Genomic DNA, 20,186 nt, shown 5'->3' with positions numbered 1-20,186 from the left:
GCCATGACAAAGGAAGCTCTGTCAACACAACCCTTTCGTTTTAAGAGGCTACATTTTCATTTCTTTTCTCTATCAACTCTACAAATAACAGCGTCCCAGTTCAAATACACAAGAGATAACTAACAACAGCAGTCAGGGGAGCATAACAGTGTATGTGCAACAGCTAGTACATGATTACCACACCTTCGAATTGCATGACTCAATTCAAAACCCAAACAATATAACATATCTAAGATAAGATGCACAAAACTGTTGATGAACAATTGATGAGTCATGTGTAAATATTCCTAATGTCTGCTGTGGTCGACACTGCAGACACTGTGTCATATTCTAATCAGACACATTTGTTGCAGGTGGATTATGATATGAACAGCCATGATGCTTCACAAAAGTAAGCATGTTATAAACATAAAGTGAGTTACAGCATATGGTTTCAAAAAGAGGTTCTTCTTTACGTATGTTAGATTGACACATTTTCTTTTATTTGACAATACAACAGTTAAGACTGGCACATGACCAAAAAATGTTGAAAAAGTTTGCTCTTCTGGCCTCAACACATAATGTATGATCACTTGTAGATACAGTTAACATTATATGAACCTGTAACTCAGTTGTTGGACACATGAAATTAATGGAAGGCCAAAGATTCAGGCCCGAACTTGAATTTAGAAGTTGTTACTGTTTTTCCTTCAAATAATCCTGGGAAGGGTACACGGTAAAACACAAGGAACATGGTGAATGGTCTGTGTATCACGAACATCAAGGCAACTTGGATCACACTGTAAGGATAACAATAAGGCACCCCTCTTTGAAAGCTGCTCAGCTCTACTGATGAGCAGTGACTACAAGATAATAACATACATTGAGGATTTCACACAGACATTTGAATAATGTTAATACTTTCATACATTGTGCTTATGAATGTTTGCAACACTGGGTTCACGCAATTGTTATACCCACAAGCATATGAGTTGGTGACGCAGCATGTATGCATAATGAACTGTATGTTGTCTCGGGAGATAATCCGGCACACAGCAGTTTACTGTAGCAGGCCACACAAATACAGTATCTCCATACAACAACAATGATGTGCATCTTCCAGTTTACCACAGTTACTCCAAGCTCAGAGTTCTATTGTTACCTTTACAGATCCACTTTTTCACAGTAGCAAAACAAACTCTTTAAATTAAAAAAAAACCTTCATTTCACAGCACAAATCCAGTGCATGAAAACTGTGGCAAATATTCTACAAGTTCTACAGTAAGCAGGTTGTTCCTCAATGCACGATGGCACATTTGGCAATGTCTGAAATAAACTGGACATTTATGCCACCTAGTGGTTGTATCATAGACAGTTTGACAGAGATATTCTACAAGGATTACAGCATATGTGACATTTGACTCTATAAATTAGAGAGTAATAAATAAAATGCAGTAGTATTGTGGTGAGATGTTTAAGCCTTAAGTACCTGTAGATAAAGGGATTTCAAAACTTAATTTAAATCAAGTTTGTTTCTAATAAGTATGGAGGACACTCAATCACATCACTGAATTACAGCATGACAACAGATATCAAGGGGATTTAGTGTATTGACGTAGGAGTCAAAAAGCTACCCAAAACTGGCTGTGTCTAGCACCGCATTCCCTGCGGTTTATGAAGATACAATAATTCAGACATGCTTCATTCATTCACTTGGTCCTTTGACTGAATTTAAAGAATGTTCTTAAAGAGGTTGTCTTTGTTAGCTGGGTTTCATCTATCAACATTTTAAGTCTCATTACTCTCCAGGTTAGCTGTACACATCATCCACAATGATCTTGTGACTAATAATGGCTCAGGATCAACAATAGACAAGCTGAGCCAATAATTTCCAGTAATGTTTCTGCCTGATCAGACCCTCCAGATGCTGCTCAAATCCTAACAAAGTGGTTTCTAAACCTAGAAAACTGGCTGTAAAATTTTACTGCAATTATATTTGCAGTATCACTGTGAAGGCTATGAAAGTCGATACAGAAAGTGTCTGCTTTCTGTATTTGGGAGCATTTTAACCCTGTTCTACTAAAAATTAAAAGTCAATGTAATGATGATGGGTAACAAAGCACTTTATCTCTTGCTTTTTTATAGCGAGGTAAAACATTTATGTCTCACACACTACATGACTGTTTTAAATCCCAGAGCAACTTTGGCAAAAGATATATATATAAATAATTAAGAAATGAATAATTCCAGTCTTGGCATGTTTTCAAGTAAAAATGATTTCAAATAAAAATGAAGCCTGTGGCCAAACAAATATATGAGGATTTTCTAGTCAAGACTGCTGAGCTACAATAACACAGTATCACTTTCTAGCTGGTAGTTACTATCCCATATATAGTGAGCACATCCAAAAACAATGACACTCCTTGAAAAGGGATATAACACTGTGTTGTAAGTAGGGCTCCCTCAGCTACTTGTAAATCTACATGTTAGCAATAGTCTTCATTGAGGATCTAAATATCTTTAGGCTTAGTAGAAATATCCACAGAATCAAACATACAATGATAAATATGTTAATTGTGAATTCTAAATTACTGACACAGTTTTCCCTTTTCCCAAACCCAAAAATAAAAAACCCTAAAATAGCGCCCATAACCCCTTCAACATTTACCACTGCAGTGGACTACACATCATATTTGCTTTGAAAATGAATGAGCAAATAAAATCATTACACTTCAATAAAATTAGAGAAAAGCTAATCTAATAAGTTATTAGTGATAAAAAAAAAATCATCCATTTCTTAAAACTGGACTCAGTGCTATACTGTACTTAGTAAATCCCCACAGTGCAGAACCGAAGGTTCCCTGGGGTGGTGCCTTGGGGTCCACACCGCCCCCTGGCGGTGGGTAGAGTTCCCAGCAGTGGCAGAGGGGTACTGGCAGGTCCTTGTGCCGATGGAGTCTGGATATGGCAGTCACCATCCTTCAGTTGGTCCTCATCCCTTCATTTCAGCTCGTCTTCTGTGGATCAATGTGCAGTGCGGGCCAAACTCCACAGAGAAACTAATCAAAGTTAGGATATGGTAATAGATTAGATGCTTTGTTTTCCTTCACTGGTGTCAAACATTCAAAACTCAAAATACAACTGGTTAGATATAAAAATAAATTAATGAAATAAATAAAGGCTTAAATGATTGCAAAGGCTAATGGCTAAACAAACCTTTACTTTTGGTCTGTACTTGAGGTAGGTTGATCTGATCTGCAGACTTTAAGAAGATGAACATGATGTTAATACACTTTAATATGTGTCATTACAATAAGACTCACTGCAGCTCCTGCTACTAAAATAGGAGCGTACCTCAGAAGTATGTGCAGGTATGATCCCAGGCCTGTGAAGATGTGCCACCAGGCATGGAACTGCGTTACTACTCCAACACCAGGGGGCAACGTTCGTCTACTGGCTCTGAAAGACCAAGAAAGTGTTGAACCATTAACAACTCTCACAAGACCCACAATATGACATTCTCCAGGGGGGATGCTAATAAATTATAAAACAGATAATTCCCTGTTTTTATATTAAACCAAAACGCATAATACATTTAAGATCAAGTAAATGGAGTTTAAGTAAAGTGTCATATTCTACAGTGAATGTGTTGATACATTTCCAGGCACTAACTTGTCCTTGAGATGAGAAACATTACATTAGCCTTGTTGTAACATAAAGGTTATTGTCACTGACTGTTAATGTGAAAGTTTTCCACAGTGATGTCATTAAAGGAGGATATTTAACTTGGTTCTGAGAACTTCACAGGGACATGTTGTTCTGAGTTAGTAACCAGCCTTTTTACCCATACTACTACAAATACTCACCTTAATGAGTCACAGAAGATATTGTCAATGTTCCACAGTAGAAAGCCTAACATAAAGACACCTAATGAGGTGTAACACAGAGGTCTGAGCCATGGGTACACCCTAAAATTGAATCAAAAACAACAAAGGAAAACCCTTTAGTGTGTTGTTGCTATCATCACTGAATATTCATGATCAGCAGTTATTTTGATATGGTAATATCTTCAAAATGAACAGTCCTCTTTGAAAACTTACCATGTAACAATGAAGATAGATCGCATCACTAGGCAGGCTACTAAAGCACCATACATGACCTAAAAGAAGGGACAATTATGGGTTAGAAAAACGTGCAACAAGACTGATAACAAATTTAAAGCTGGAACTAATATTGCACATTGATTGATTATCATTTTATCATAAAGACTACAGAATTTCAAAACTATTTACACATTTCCATTACGAGTCGTCAGAGCTCAAAGTGATGACTTTAAATTAGTGAATTTCAGGCAGGCTAAGATATACATAGAGATTAATGCTAAAATAGCATGCTAACATAGCCTTTGTTTTCTGGTGTGTAATAAGAATAACAACCTGTCGTTAATATAGCTATAGAATTTTAGTCTTTTTACAAGATAAAAGATCTGAATTAATTGATTATCAGAGCTGTCAACAGTTATTTTTCTGTGCATTGACTGATTGATTAATCTACTAGTTGATCTAGCACCATTAACAACGCTTCTTTCAAACTTTCCTATACATGAGTATTTAAATCTGCTCGATCAGTGTTTCCAAACCTGAGGGCCGAGACCCCACAAAGAGTCCCAGGATAAATCTGAGGGTCCACCAGATGACTAAAGAAATAATAAATATAAAATTCTTTCACATGAAACAATGTTTAACATTTCTGACTGTTCGACATTTTTTGTTGTTTTTTTTTTTTCTTTCTTGTGAAATACTGGATTCTTTCACCAAACCTGATGATCAGACTGAATTATCATTTCAGTTTCACTTCAGTAATACTTAAATTGGGGAAAGTGGACATGTGGGCAGTGATTCAGAGGTCTAGAACCAGGCTGACTTTTACCATTGTCTCTAATAATCCATAAAATGAAACATTAACAATTTGGCTGAACTGCATACAAATGTCAATACAACAGTCATAGGCTGAAATAAGGGGTCATATGTAGACATGGCTTCATTTTAATGGGGCACAAGCCAAAAAAGTTGGGACCCACTCTGCTAGATTACAGAAAACACACAGGTGTGTATCTGTTGCTGTGTTGCATTCCACTGATCCACGTAAATCAGTCAAAGCAGCACAAATGGCAATCTGAATACAGAACCAAACTCTATGTACTGGTTGGTTCAGTGCGCTCCAACATGTACTACACATCATTCTTGTTATGAACCAGCGTAGAGCAGTGTGATTAGTAAACAAAGTCAGCTTTGTCACATTGTCCTTACTGTTGTACAGAAACACACACAATATGTAAGACTAAGCAGGTACAGACAAACACTGGGCATAATAGAAGTGGCTGTGTTTATCTTAGGTTTATGTAGTTCCTTCTTCTTCTTGGTAACATAATTAAGAATGGTTTGATGCCATACTTAAGGATTTAGTGCTGGGTTTAGGGTTTGTATCCCTTGTTTTTTTAAAATGCCTCACCTTACTGAACACTTAACTAATCATCAGCAAACAGTAAAATGCAATTAAATGTTTTTTATATGTGCGTTGATGTGAAATACTACTTTATGTTTGACAACCAGCATTCACCACATGCTGTTGCATGCTGTGTCAGGAAACCCAATGTTTACCCAAGGTAAAATGACTTAAGGTACACTGAGCCCTAATAGCAAACAACGAGCAAACTGATCACAATGCAGAGCACTCCATACCTGGTGAAACACTGGCTCCTTCCACTGTAGGTACACCTACAAAAACAAATACACAATCTAGTCAAGGGAATATGATGGATCTTATGTTTCATTCAAAGCAATGGTTCAAAGTACATGATAACCTTTATAGTAAAAGCAGATACTCACCACAGTGACTGAGACACTGAAGATTAATAATAATGCAATAGGAAATAAACTGAGGCTGTTCTCTTGTTTGAAGCACTCATATCTGAAAAAAGAAGCAGATAACAAACTGAGCTAAAATGGAGAAAGATACTTGAGCCCAGACTGGACTCAGTAGATCCATTACACACAGTGCATTCTATAGCCACAAGAAGACGACATATTATAGTTCCTTGGAATGGATTAAGTGATCAGTAAGGGATTCACTGGTTTGTTTTACAGCCACAATCACACATTTGTTCAACTAAGTCTCGTGGCCAATAAAGTGAGGCGACATTTTCAGTCTAGTGTGCTTCAACAGCAATAAATCCAAAAGATTGCACCACTTACAAACAGTAGACAAAGACGCATGTACTGTAAATCATTGGCAACTCGTCCAGTAACTGCAAATATAAATACAGAGAAAACTCATATTAATACATCATTATGGGATTACATTGTTTCAGCATAATTTAGCACTGCATTAGGAAACAAACGTTTGTCCTCATATTTCCATTACAGATATTTCCCAAAGTAACAATGATTCTGATTCATGCAGTTTCAGCAAGAAATTAGCATGTCAGGAAAAAAGTAAAGTCTCAACGGACATCCCCTCTCATCTCATGAGTATGTACACACGTTTTGCTGACATATTCAGATTTCACTGTAACTCTGCCCACCTGCATCTCGTACAGCAGCGTCATGTGGAAGCACCAGGAACCAACACCAACAGCTGGATGACAACCCAACAAAACATTAAAACTGAAAGTCATTCTCACATACTGAAAATATGGTTATGGTATGATGGCATTAGCAGTGCATACTTTATGACTCCAAAATACGTTGTTAATAGACTAACCTGCCAGTCCAAGGAAAGAGCAGATGTAGCGAAACTCCAGGCCATCACGAAAAGTCTGGATGGCTCCATAAATGGGAGGAAGAATCATAATCAGGTTGCTGACAGTGTTCCCTGTTCAAAAAGACAACAGAGACAAATTAGAGACAGACCACATGATCTGTGTGATATTTGACCAGCTATGAATGCCTCTGTGATTGGGTGACATGACGGTATTGAGAGTTCAGTGAGACAGCCTGGATTACATGTTGTGATCATTATGACAACAGCACGAACCATATCTTATTTCAGAAACCTGATCATTGCACTGGGGTTCATGTTTCATGTTCATGTTTGCTGTCCCCGTATATATCAATTCTCTTTTCTATTATTTCAATAGACGTACGTCACTTAACGACGAATACTAGACTTAATACCAGTAATAAAGTATTATTTGGATTTGAAATCACAGGAACAACAGGTAATGGATAAATGAACAGATAGTAAACTACAGATGCCCCAGGTCCACTTTTCTAATGTTCTACAGTTTGTTGCTGCACTATTTGGTGTTGCACTGGTTGTACTGCTGCCACTGTTACTCATTTGTAAGGAATGAGCTTAAAGATGAAAAATATATTCATGCTGCCTTTGTGTAAAGAAGTGTGACGATAAGATCGCTGGTTTGAAACCTGAAAACCGCTGAGAAAACCTGGGGAGTGGAGGTGAACATGGCTTCAACCACTATCTTCAAGCTCGCCTCAAGCAAGTGTTTAAGCCTTATCTGCAAAAAAGGCCTATAGTTGAACTAGTGTCAATGTTTGTTTAAGTAAACCTCCCTCCCCTGGGCTATTGCAGTGGACTTGCTGTGCTGTTGGTACAGTATATCATCAGGCCCACAGGCTACCCGATAAGACAGATCTCAACACTGATCCTAATCTTACTCTTTCTGGGTGGGGTGATATACAAACACAGGTATGGAAAACAATCAGACTTACCAGGATGTCAACTAGTTTTAAAACTAATACTGATTACTACTAGTATTTTCACAACCAACATGACACTTTCGCTTTATCTGCAAGTGTCTGATAAAAGCCAAGGCGTATCCACAAGTCCTTGGAATGACCATTTTAAAATGAACTTTGGTTACTGATAATAAATGCACACACGCCAAGAATAAATCTGAGTGATTTGTTGTCACATTTCAAAGACAACTGCAAATCTCTGAATGTGTTGAGACACTTGTCTCCTGTGTGTGTGAGACTCTTTATGACCTCTCTCTGTGTCAGCCTTCTACTGTCACCATGTGCTGATGTTTTGAAAAAGAGAGATAATGCACAAAAACACACATCAAATGAGGATTAAAATCATGGCGGTGTCTCTTTTCCACGTGAACAATGCCACATTCCAGCCATTGTAACCTGAACCACCGTTTAAATGCCAAACAATTCTTCTGCAGCTGAAAACAACTATCTAGCTGGGCCAGCATGTGTCATTTGTGCAAACAAAAGCTTCAACTGTCCGTATCAGAGATATGCTGATATGTGCCAAAGTTAATAAACATTTCAATAAGATTAATGAACACAGTGGCCATACACCATGTAAACCTAGGACTTTTTTTAGGACAACAAAATTAAGGTTATATCACTACAAAGGTGTTCGTGTGGAAAAACACTGAAAAACCTCAACTAACCTCTGACCCACTTGACTTGACTTGGACTAACTGCTATGTCACTTGCTACTCTGAGCACCATGGACAACATGACAACAGCAACTAGAAAATTGATCTGGATTCCTAAAAATACAGTGAAAATTCTTCAGTTTTAATCTTCAATTCTACAATGGATATACAATTAATTTGTGGGATATATGAATTCTGCACACTACAACAGAATACAGGATTTCTAGCTGAATATCAAGTTAGTATGGCAGTAATTAACTGAAATAGCCTTTCTTTTGAATTACTAATTAATGCACACACAAAGAAGACTGGAGAAACACTGAATGCACAGCTTTGTTCACTTTCAAGAGCTTAAATTGGCCACACAGTAATGAGTTAAATTATTATTTTCTTCGGGAATCATTTGTCCAGTGTATCTTTGTTAAATGCAACTGAAAGAAAGCCTGTGCCTCAGCTTTAAGATGAGGTCTATGAGCATTTCTGCATGAAGACCTTGAACACTAACTGTTTAAATGTAAGATAGTGGTTCCTGAGAAACCAGTTTTTTATCGATGGCCAAAGCAATGAGGCGCCCTGACTGTCTGAAGATAATGTTTTATCAAGTTTCAAGTGGTGTCAGCGAATAACTAGTTCACCTTGTGAAGGAAAACCTCAAGACCAAGTTTCAGAAATGAGTGGTAATGTGTTGTGATGGTAAAGTAGTGTCTCTATGTAACGCTCGCTAATACTCACATACTCCACTTACTTACAGTAATGCTAACGATATATGCGGAGCTTGAAACAGGTTAAGTACCGACAGCTTTCCTTCTCCTCGTTAGCTAGCTACAGCTCTAGTCTGTTAAAGTATAAGCTAACATTTAGCTCATAGGAAGTGCCCGAAAATTAACGTCACCAGAGACAACCTCTCTTTATACATCCGTGGAGCCAACTCGATAATAAATGCACTTATTACAACCGCTGCTGCTACTTCATGTTTACGTTACTCAGGGGCGACAGTACGTGCACGGCTTTACTGCCCCAAAGCCTCCTCATACAAACCCCCATATTTAGATTTTTAGTATCAATGGTGCATTTATACTCTACTTACAAAATTCTGCGATGTAAAAAGAGACGACATAATTTTCTTCACACCAGTCCAGCGTTGAGGTCGGCCGCCCCCAGTATCCCTGCCTGTCTAACGACGGAGCCATGATGGAAGAGGGGGAGGCTGTTAACGGACGTAGTCCCATCTCAGCGCGAGCATACCTCGAGCCCTCCTCCTCGCGAGCGATGGAGAAGCAGATATCAAAGTCCAGCACTGAGTTGCAGGGCCGTTTCTAGTTTTCTGGGTGCCCTGTGCAAAATCTGCCCCCTCCCAAGCACTCACGAATGCACCCCAAATCTGCACCATGTTCCATGTGCATGTAAATGAGACCAAATGCTACTTTTAACAGATAAAAAGCTGCATTTTAAACATCAAAATAAAAAACAAACATGCAAATAATGACTAATGAAGGAATAAAATGACTTAAAAAAAACAAATATTTTGAATAAATGATTGATTTATAAAGAAGAAAAAATACAGATTTAAATATTATAAAGTGACCCTAGCAAAATCAAAGTGCTAAACCATTTTGTAAATCAAACAACTAAAGTATTATTTATAGAGCCTACTGAAACTGGCATAAAGATAAAGGTGCAAATGAACTATAACCAACAAATTACACACAATTATCACTATGAAGATTAAAACAGAAGGCTTTCAAGTATCATTATTATCATCATCATCACCATCTTCAAAACTTTCACTCCCTAGATATTTTAGAAGCGAAGTAATCAGTGGTGTCATCATAGGACAGCTGCTGGCCAATATTATGATAAATAATGATTATGGCAAGACCGGTGAGGTGATCTTGAGCCACTGATGACGTTAAGTAAGTCTGAGGATAATTGGTTATCAAAAGTGTCAATTTATATTCCAGGCCCTCTAGTGGTCATGGGGGCCCTACACACATTGCCTTGCTTATGTGATACAGTGAATCACAGATGCTATAACACTGAACTTAGCCACAAAACATTTAACTGGATTGTAACTGTAAATTGTAACCTACTGCTGTCAGTACCAAGTAATTAATGTTATTTTGCTACATATCAGACTAACACATATCTCAGTTTTAACTTACATGTGCTGAATTAAATGTTTAGATGCCACTGAAATGTAAAAAAAAAAAAAAAAAAAAAAAAAAGTGTTTTATTGGAGTTACACATTCTACATGTTTAGATTCAATTATTCAATGTGATGATATAGGTTATTAATGAATTAGCTACCAGTATAGCCTACTCATGAGTTTTTTCACCCCTAAACAAATACAATCTGCTCTATGAAAATATGATAATAGCTCATAATTACCACTAAATGTCCCTGAACTACAGTTTAGTAAAGAGGTGCTCTATGAAGAGATTCAATATGGTAGTATCTCGTTATATTGGCCTACCAGTAGGTTATACCAAAAAGCCCTGAAGTTAGACTCATCACAGAGTATATAACAAGCCATAGCAACCAATAAATAAAATACTTTCAGTTGAGTACTTTATTGTCAGCTAAGCTGACAGGAATTGTCAGATGTGAATGTAAGAAAAAGGGAACAAATATACAGCATCACAATACAGTCATGATAAACAATAGAATAACGAGCAGAACAGGATGTACATTGGTATTAAAACAACAGGCTATAAGAAAAAAACGCAGTCCAAATGATATAGTCAAGTGTTCAGTTATAAGATGCCTGCATTTCATGCTCATTTACTTAGTTTTAGAGATGTATAAAAACACGCTCTTCTTTTTTCTTTTTTTAAATTGCTGGCTGATCCATCATTAAAGAGTGTTGAGCATCTACAGCTCCTACTGCATGAGTGTTTGTCTAAGTAAACTGCAGTGATTGCATTGTTGCCAGGTTTAAGATGGTAACAACATAATGACTTTCTGACAAACACAGATTGTATTACATGCAGAACTCATCCAGTTTCAAATCAGCTAGTTTAAAGCACTCACATGAATCCTAGAAAGTTCTCTTGGAATTAACATAAGCTGATAGTAATAATGAAGCTGTTCATAACAAGTGTTCATGTGGCACAGTTACCTTGAAAAATGCTGTTGAATTCTTAGTACTACTGACTCAATAATTACCCAAAGCAGCAGTTACTGCCAGTCATCCTTAATTAATTATGGGTTAAGATATGTAAAGCCTGTGTCAACTTAATTGTACTGTAAGTGGTATATGTGACTTTGTTATTCTATCATTTGTATCTTACCTTTTTTTAATATAACTGAATATAGTCATTTACATTTGTACAACTGTCAGGTGACAAATAATTGCAATAACCACTGCAGGAAGACAAAGCATACTGTACATAATAATGTTTTGAGACCACAGAAAAAAGTATCATACAGCATGATTAGGTTAGTTTTATATAAACTCATTTATTTATCCAGTATTTAAAAAAATACTCAGATGTCCTCTAGAGGGAGTGAGACACTAAAAATCGCAGAGTTTACTGCTGCAGTGGCAATACTAACTAATGTATGGCTACTGTATTTTTGATCATAAATGATGGACTGATCCTGTATTTAAGTCTGTATTTCACTTCTAATTTCAATTACTTTTATTTTACTTTTTCCACTCACCAAGTAAATCAGTTGCTTGTTATTGATTGCTCTATGGCCGTTTATAATCTGATCCTAATGTAAGCAATCTGGTGGGAATTTGATGATGTGGCTTTTAGCAAGTGCTTTGCTCACAGGAGCAGCTGCAGCACCCATCTGGATGACTCAGGTATTTGTTAAGGTCTAAATATTTGAGTTTGGGGATTTAATGATTACAGTAAGAAGCTATGTAGGCCCTACTGTTTACCATATAACGTATACCATTAATGCATTAATGCAACTAGCAGAGTCTTTGCTCAAGTAAAGCTGTCCAGGAGGGCACACAATCAGTCTTACTGGAATTTGATCATGTTATGCAGCTGGAAAATCCCACTGGGGGCCTGACTTCAACAACCATGCCCAAGGCTAAACTGCCATTGCACACAGACTTTCAAACTGGCAAACTGGCTGAAAGAGTAAGTCTTCTGTTACACAAGGGAAAAAAGCCACCACCAAATGTCTACAATCATGATGACACTTTTTTAGTTTTTTCACTTTTATTGCAAAAACAGGAAATATGTAACAGTCTGATGCCATAACAAATATGAGTGCACTGATGTTGTGGAGATAACTCATATTGAATCGATTATCATTTGGTTCAGTTGCCAGTGTAGACTTGTGCATACAGGGTAGATCATAAAAAAACAAAAAAAAACAGCAATATAGCCTTTTAGAAATATGAAAAATATGCTTGTGGTGGAAAGCAGGGGTATGAAAATACTTTGGGATTTACAAAAATAAAAACAGTCATGCTTGACTAAACTGTTTTGTAAGTCAATCAGAAAGCATAGTAAAAAGATTGTTGTAGACCGTGATCACAGCAGAGTATGTTTGGGCTGGTAAATACTGATGGTAAAATTTCATATGGATTCTCCTCATTTGCAGTAGATTCAAGTACACTGTACTTTTACATTTAAGGTGTTAATCAGGAAAATCTTACTTAATGCAAGTCTTCAATCTGTAATGTGATCTGCCATTACATTAAATATTCACTAAGATAAAAACTGAGGGCTGTGAACAATGCTTTGCTCACTAAAACACAGGACAAAATGCTTAAACACATCTCTTCAGCCATGTATTGTGGAATGCTGTCGACATGTGATGTACAGGAATGTACGTTTCTTTTCCCAATTCTCTCAGCATATTGCAGTAAAAAATATACAATCACACACAGTCAGATATTTAACTTAGACACTCAGGTCAACATGTGGTTACAATTCATCTCTCATCTTTTCACCCTTTGGCCTGACCATCCTGCCAATGAACAGGATGGAGTTCGTCTTCTGGTCCTTCACTAAGAAGATGAAAGGGTGATCAGCATAGAAGAGTCTGGGGTTTTTCAGCTTGTCTGTGCCAAAGATGCTTGGGTCCATTTCGTTTCCAGCAGTGTCCCATTCCATGGCAGAAGCATGGAACACATTGGACAGGTAGAGATCCTTCTTCCCGGAGATTTTGGACAAGTCAGCTTTGGATTTGTTCACAGCCTCTGTCAGGCCCAACTCCTCGAGGTGTTTCTAAGGAGGAGCAGAGAGATAATGTAGATTATGTTAAAGAATGTAAAGCGACCGAGGCAGAAATTCAGACTTACATGTTTTATTGTTTTACCTGCAGGTTGTGACTGACTTCCATGCTGACTTTGGGCAGAGTCACGGCTATTGCTGTCTGCTGCAGTTTGCCCATCCACGTGTCCAGCTGCTTCTTGGTCAGCATCTTCTCCAGTCTCTCCAGAGGTTCCACGTGGTAGGGCATGAGGAACACCACAGTGGACTTCTTATGAGCCAAGGGCATGCTCAGGATGTACAACTTATTGGTTTTGTCATCATAGAAGTTGTAGAGACCTGAGGAAACAAATTAAATGTATTATAAATATTAGTAGGCCATCTCTACTTAAGACACCCATTTGGAAATCTGTTAAAGTGTCATGCTGTGTACCATTTTCTGTTTTATAAATCTTTAAAGAAAGCGGATCAAGTGGTTTCTCTGCATGAACATGCATCTACAACTCTTATAAAGAAGCTTTTCTTCAGATTTTGTTTCTCTGAACAGCACGTGCAAAAATCGAAAGTGTCCCAAATTAGTTTTTAACTGTAAAATAGAGGACTGTCTCCACCTACCTGTGCGGTGCATCATCTGTACTGACACAGTGTAGCTATGAGGTACCAAGAAGCCACGTTGGTCCACCATCTTATGATGGAACTGCTCATCCCAGTGAGCTGTAGGGGGAAAAAAAGTCTTTTAAAACCAGTTTTTGGAATAATATACCGAACATATACATGTTTTATACAGACTCACGTTTGAAAAACATAGCATTAATGATCATTGCCCCATCAGTCTTTTCTACATCCTTGGTGACCTCAGGTAGTTTGCCATCAGTGGACTTGGCTGCCCACTCGTTGATGGAGTTCACAGCACTCTTCTTATCACTGAAGTTTATCTTGGAGTGGTCATAGTTGTAGTGCTTTTTGCTGCTCTTCACAAAATCATCCACAAAGTTGACAGAGCTGGGTCCATACAGGCGGTTACTAATCTTCCAGGTGACGTTGCGGGTCTTGGGGTCGCTCACCTCAGTCAGGAGCTCGGCCAAACCAGAGTGCAGCTGCTCATCTTTAACTTTGGCCGCATTCAGAATGGTCTTTACCTGAGAAGCAGTGGAGGCCTTGCCCCCAAGAGCCACTAGACCCAGAGAGGTGGCCACCACAACAGGGGAAATGATGATGTTTTCTACGTCTTTCTCCTTTGCCATGTTTTGGTAGAGACTGAATGCAAAGTCAGCACTGTTGTCAGCAAGGATGGTGGCGTGGTTACTCAGGACTTTGTCGGGTGATGCAGAGGTGGCAGCTGAGGCTGCAGTGGCCAGGAGGACCAGGGCTACCAGGTTTGTTACCCACATGGTGTAATGCTAATCAGTGAAAACCTATAAGAAGACATGAAGACAAATATCACATACTGTCATTAATGTAATGTACTGACCTTAGAAGAGACATAACATCTTGTTGGATTGATGTTTGTTCTGTTTCAGTTTGAAATATCTTGTTCTCCTTATTTTTCCAATCTCAGGAAGTCCTTATAGTGGTATATTTAGGATTTACTCTGAAGTTTTAGAAGATAATAGCAGGGGGAGCTGGGTCACCCATACAAAGTTGATCTATCCCAGTAGTCCTCAAGGCAATAATTATGTAACAGCCACGTAGGCAGCTGCAGGATGTGTCTGGGCCAAAACACTGATCAGCTAAATCTGATGAACACATAAGATTTAAGATTTCAGATTTTTCTCTTATAGGGGAATGTGTCTGGTTGGTGCTGATTGGCTCCTCATACTGTGGAAGAAGTGCTGACACACATATACACATGTGCACACACACACACAGAATGTCAGGGTTTTATTCCAGTCCATGTATGTAAAGGAAAGTCAGCTTTAAGAAGAGGAGGTGATGTGCAGTACAGTTAAAGTTCAAATCTTCTGTAAAATATGTTTGTTTACTGATAAATGACCTGGCTGTCCAAGTATCAGCCTCTTAATAAAAACTTTAAGGAATCCACACTCTACTTAAGACCGAAAGGTCATATACATCAAGAATGTCTTTTCAGCAGCCTCATAAACATGTCTTTACAGGCTCACTAAGCCACAAAGCCAGCAAAGAGAGATGGAGCGATATATAACCACAACATGCATGAAAGAGGTTTAAGGGGACAAAGTGGGATTTTTTTTTTCTCCATACATTATTCTTAACATTTTGCTTTTAGAAGTAGTTTTAAATTAGTACATTACTCTTCATGTGTTGTTGCAAGCAAATTAAGAACATAATTATCAAGGATGAATATATTTATAAAATGCTGATGATGTGATCTAAACAGTATCTGAAAAGTATACTGCATTTGACATTTTGAAATCGTACTCTGTTTCTTTAAAAGTCAAATGAGCCAGTGACTAACACTGGTAAATTTAGTTTACCCGTATTTTCTTTCAAGTCCATCAGAACCTTTTTTATATCATCATCATTTCAGCACACCCTTCATGTTAGGATAGCCTCACTAGCCGTCATGTACTCATCAGACATGAGACTTAGTATGAATGAATGACAGGGAATTCTCTTTTCTCTGCAATTTTAGTGCATGAGAGAATCTGTATATGTATAAACCATCAATAATGTTCATGTATTTTGGAAAACATGTAATTTGCAGTGTAATATGTAGACAAATGTCCTTTGTCACAGATGAAATTGGGTCAGAAGCTACAGGCAACTCCCTAAAAGTTTGAACTCGCATTTCTAATTATGTGCAATGTATTTTTACATTTTCCTCTATTTTTTCCAACTTTTTAAAATGTCTCTGACAATTTGGATGACCCACACTGCTTAAATCTATAATGGAATCTACAGCTGCATATCATAAATCTGACTTTGTGGCCTCTTTTCACATGACTGGGCATGTTACACCAGTTGAACACAGCTCAGAGTACTCTCCCTCCCCCCCTACTCCCAGTACTTTTATCTTACCTTTTTAGGTTCTTTCAACAATTCAGCCGGTTGTCCCAAAGCTGCTCACAAACAGATCCCCCAGCGCCAATCTGCTTTATATGAAGTTAATGTATCTGATGGGTGGGAACAGAATTGTATGAGACAATTGCAGGAATTGTCATGCCGGTTTTCAGAGCATGAAAGTCTCTGCGGTGAGTGGAATCTTATTTCCAGGCCGGTCCCGCCCATAGTATCCAGGGGCAGTGGGAGAAGAATCCTCCCCCACCAGGTCCTAAAGCCTGAAATTGTAGCCCAGTTGGAGGACAGACACTTAGCACCCAGTGACCCACAATAAAGTTACATTACTCACTGACTGCATTGAAATACAAGAGTATCAGTATCTAAGACAGTTTCATCATTATATTCTCTGATAGACCTTTAATACAGCTCCCATTCTTACATAAATACTTTACTACTGTGGTATCTTGATGTAGAATCCGTTATACATGCTTTTAAATTACTGTTTTTATGGTGGCTACACTGCTGCACTGATCTACACATCACTGGGTCATCTTTTCTCAAGATTCTCAACTATATTTTCAGTCCTTTTGTTTGTGGAACAGCTTGGATGCTGTGTACATCATCCCGGTGGTGTTTCTCTTCACCATTTTTGATAATGAAGCATTCATTATTGATGCAATTTGAGTTTTTGTTTCCTTTGCTTCATGGGTACAGTAGCAGTATATCCACATGCTAAACTATCCTTTTCTTCTCATATTTAATCCAAACAAACCAAAAATGTAAAATGCATAATCCGTGAGCCTGGAAGGACCCAGCAGACATTTCAGTTACTGATCCGACTGAAATGACAGAATTTGAAATGACATTAATGCTATTGTGTGTTATCACTTGGCAACAGAGAGTAGCAAAATATTTATGACATTAAAATGTTATGGTTTATGACTTCTTGTCATTATTCTGAAATCGTGTTGGTGTCAATTAATCCTATACAACAGAGAGTGTAACTCACTTAAATCATTAAACATTGAAAAGTGGCAGCAGCATGACTAAAAATCAGATCACATTATGTTTGCTGCAGAACCGTATCAGCAGTGGAATGCACAGCAAACTGCAGGAGACAACAGGATGTTCTTTGAAACTACCAGTCCAGCTAACATCAACACGAGCAAGACGTGACCTCAGGCTACATGTCTTATACCTCAGGGTTACATAACAAACAGGACTGGTTGTCTTGGAGAGGCACTGCGAGTAGATTTATCACCTTTCTGGCACAAATGTGGTGGACTTGGCAGCAATATACAGTAGTGATATCATGAGAAAATGGGTCATCTATTCATTTATGTTTATGTAACCTGCCGAGATGGCATGACTTTTGTAACCTGTCCTGTGAACAGTGTAGAGAGACTAAAGGCAGCCAATGTCAGATAAAGTTTCAGTTTTCTTCCTGGTAACTGTATCAGCAGTGTTTTCATCATCTCATCCCTGTTTTGGTTTGACTTAAGCTCCCCACAACAATAGAGAGAACCAAAGGCAAACTTGCTAGTTTAGTAACTTTTACAGATATATTCAGTATTATAGAATCATTTTTATTTGAATGTAAGTCTTACACACTGATTCTTCTCATTGCAAAAATCAAAAAGATAATTCAGCAGTATCTCTCGCTTTATTTAATCAGGAACATTGTTATGTCTTGTTATGTACATCTGAGGTGTGTGGAGTATGGGAACTGAGTGCTCTGGTTGCATTTTTTCCCATGAATGCCTGTGTCTTTCCCTCCTGATGTCATATGTATCCTCCCCCTGCCTGGGAGTCACTATGTTTGAAAGTAGTTCAGGCAGCAGGAAGTTACAGAAGGAGCGGATGCATGTCCTGTGTAACACCGCCCCTGTTCTCTAAGGCTTGTCAGAATTTATATGCAGCTGTTGTTATGCATCTGGGGCCTAATGGAAAAAACATTTATACATACTACACATACTGTAGAACATGTTATCATATGAACACAGAGAATTATGAATCTGTTTATAGTGTAGCATTTTGCTGTGTCTCTTTGCCATAAATTTTTGATTCAAAGGATTCAAAGATTTTGTTTATGTTTCTGTATGATCTACAAACCCACTATGGACCAGTACAATCATTTCAAAGTCTATGCCCAGTATTCAAACCCATTCCTGTGCTGCTCCAGTTGTATTTCTATGACACTTCTGATTCAGGTGTGAATTGTGCTTCAGCATAGTTTTGAGGCTTTCAAGAAACACTTCAAAAAACAATGAAACAAAACTTCCCCCAGTAAAGGTCAAGCTCAAGGAAGTCCTACATTTTCCATAATCCAACCAGCAGCTTACATTAGACTTCCCAAGCCTGGTGAATGGCTACATCTTTCAAACTCAGTGTGCCATTTTGTAACTGTTTTCCCACAATATCCCTAGTGACATCATCAGGATTAGTTTCTCAGACAGTGGACAGCTTGTTCCAGAGCAACTGGAGGCATTCCCCGTGATGAACTGAACTTCATGTGTAAAATCTGTGGAGCTCCTTTTAATGACTTGACAATCGAACCTTACGTTTAGTGACATTTACACATACTTCCATGTTTCCTGTTTGTTTTCACTGTGAACTGTTTGATGATACAGGAATATCAGAGTCTTCAAATGGGCAGCTATTAACAAATAGCAGCCACGTCCCCAAATTAACAAAACTCATAGTTTCAGTAAACCATGCCCATATTGTTCACATATATTCACTTTATCAAGATCACAGAGAGGACTAATTATACATTTCACTGAGGCTGTAACAAATGTGGAGGGGAAGGTAGTAGAAGTCTGGCACTGAGTGTAAGCTGAAAGCTGCTTTGAAACACACCTGAGAGACAGCAGCCAGTGTTTGTTTGGTGTCAAGGGGTGATTTGATTTGGTAGGCTCCTTTAAATCTGCTGAAGAGTATGATTTCACGATTTAATTCATAGGACCAAGAAATACTATACTCAGGTGCAAATGAATGATACTGAAATATTTTGCATTTTTAACTTCTTCGTGTGTAGTGAGGGACTTGGAGGGATTGCTTAGGTACATTAGACAGGAAACACAGTATGCTTAGGGATGATAATCCAAATATGTTTTTTTAGTCACTTGGGTATATCATTAATCTAGATTCCAGCCACCTGCTTGTCTCTGACTGGGGGAGAGTACTGTGTTCCAGTTGGTAAATGTTAATATGTTTGTATATTAACATTTAATATTACATTTTATATTACATATTTACTTTGTGGAATGTTTGTTGCGATGCTTTAATGCTTCTGTTAAATGCACCAAAAGGCTGCACTGCTACAAAAGTTGACCACTGTCATCAGAGGGTGAACTGTAGAAAAGCATTTTTGAAGTTAGTTGAGTAATTCTGTAATGGTGTAAAACTGTTTTCAATTTAACTAGTGATTCATTGATTTATTTATTCAGTATAACACTATCCTATTGCACTATTTTATCCCTTTCTATGCAATTTAATCAAAAGTGGATAAATTAATTAGAAATAAAAATCTTATTTTTTTGTATAGAAGTCTCTGGTTCCATCTTTTGTTTATTTGGCCAGGACAGACAAGTGGCCTACAGTACAGAGGGTGCATGTGCCCTCTGGTGGC

The 20,186-nt window shown here is 37.9% G+C and overlaps 2 protein-coding genes across 3 annotated transcripts; both read right to left on the bottom strand.

Annotated features, from left to right (window-relative positions):
* Window positions 1-460: 460 nt before the first annotated feature.
* acer3 (alkaline ceramidase 3) lies at window positions 461-9,752 on the bottom strand. 2 transcript variants are annotated; one of them, XM_067607363.1, is made up of 11 exons: window positions 9,483-9,752; window positions 6,742-6,852; window positions 6,563-6,615; window positions 6,234-6,286; window positions 5,868-5,949; window positions 5,721-5,756; window positions 4,080-4,138; window positions 3,846-3,947; window positions 3,334-3,438; window positions 3,196-3,241; window positions 461-3,038 (listed from the first exon to the last, which is right to left on the bottom strand). In XM_067607363.1, the coding sequence occupies exons 1-11, from the start codon at window positions 9,622-9,624 to the stop codon at window positions 2,985-2,987; spliced, it is 843 nt and encodes a 280-aa protein (XP_067463464.1). In that variant the 5' UTR covers window positions 9,625-9,752; the 3' UTR covers window positions 461-2,984. The 2 variants fall into 2 exon arrangements, with proteins under 2 accessions (XP_067463464.1, XP_067463465.1); XM_067607364.1 differs by lacking the exon at window positions 9,483-9,752 and adding an exon at window positions 9,145-9,243.
* A 3,387-nt stretch (window positions 9,753-13,139) lies between these two features.
* Window positions 13,140-16,773, bottom strand: serpinh1a (serpin peptidase inhibitor, clade H (heat shock protein 47), member 1a). The gene is made up of 5 exons (XM_067607362.1): window positions 16,574-16,773; window positions 14,370-14,991; window positions 14,192-14,290; window positions 13,683-13,915; window positions 13,140-13,591 (listed from the first exon to the last, which is right to left on the bottom strand). The coding sequence occupies exons 2-5, from the start codon at window positions 14,965-14,967 to the stop codon at window positions 13,289-13,291; spliced, it is 1,233 nt and encodes a 410-aa protein (XP_067463463.1). The 5' UTR covers window positions 14,968-14,991; window positions 16,574-16,773; the 3' UTR covers window positions 13,140-13,288.
* Window positions 16,774-20,186: the final 3,413 nt, after the last annotated feature.

Source organism: Thunnus thynnus, chromosome 13, assembly GCF_963924715.1.
Source record: "Thunnus thynnus chromosome 13, fThuThy2.1, whole genome shotgun sequence".
In the NCBI taxonomy this organism is placed as follows: Eukaryota; Metazoa; Chordata; class Actinopteri; order Scombriformes; family Scombridae; genus Thunnus; species Thunnus thynnus.
This window is presented reverse-complemented; position numbering and strand designations above follow the sequence as displayed.

What these genes read in the sequence shown, in the direction of transcription:
- serpinh1a (XM_067607362.1), bottom strand. Translation starts at nt 14,967, where the DNA reads ATGTGGGTAACAAACCTGGTAGCCCTGGTCCTCCTGGCCACTGCAGCC. An exon ending in ACAGATGATGCACCGCACAG is followed by an intron (nt 13,916 to 14,191) that starts GTAGGTGGAGAC and finishes TTGTTTCCTCAG; the next exon opens with GTCTCTACAACTTCTATGAT. An exon ending in AAGTCAGTCACAACCTGCAG is followed by an intron (nt 13,592 to 13,682) that starts GTAAAACAATAA and finishes GCTCCTCCTTAG; the next exon opens with AAACACCTCGAGGAGTTGGG.
- acer3 (XM_067607363.1), bottom strand. Translation starts at nt 9,624, where the DNA reads ATGGGACTACGTCCGTTAACAGCCTCCCCCTCTTCCATCATGGCTCCG. An exon ending in CTCTTTCCTTGGACTGGCAG is followed by an intron (nt 6,616 to 6,741) that starts GTTAGTCTATTA and finishes GTTGTCATCCAG; the next exon opens with CTGTTGGTGTTGGTTCCTGG. An exon ending in AGGAGCCAGTGTTTCACCAG is followed by an intron (nt 4,139 to 5,720) that starts GTATGGAGTGCT and finishes CCCTTCTTTTAG; the next exon opens with GTCATGTATGGTGCTTTAGT.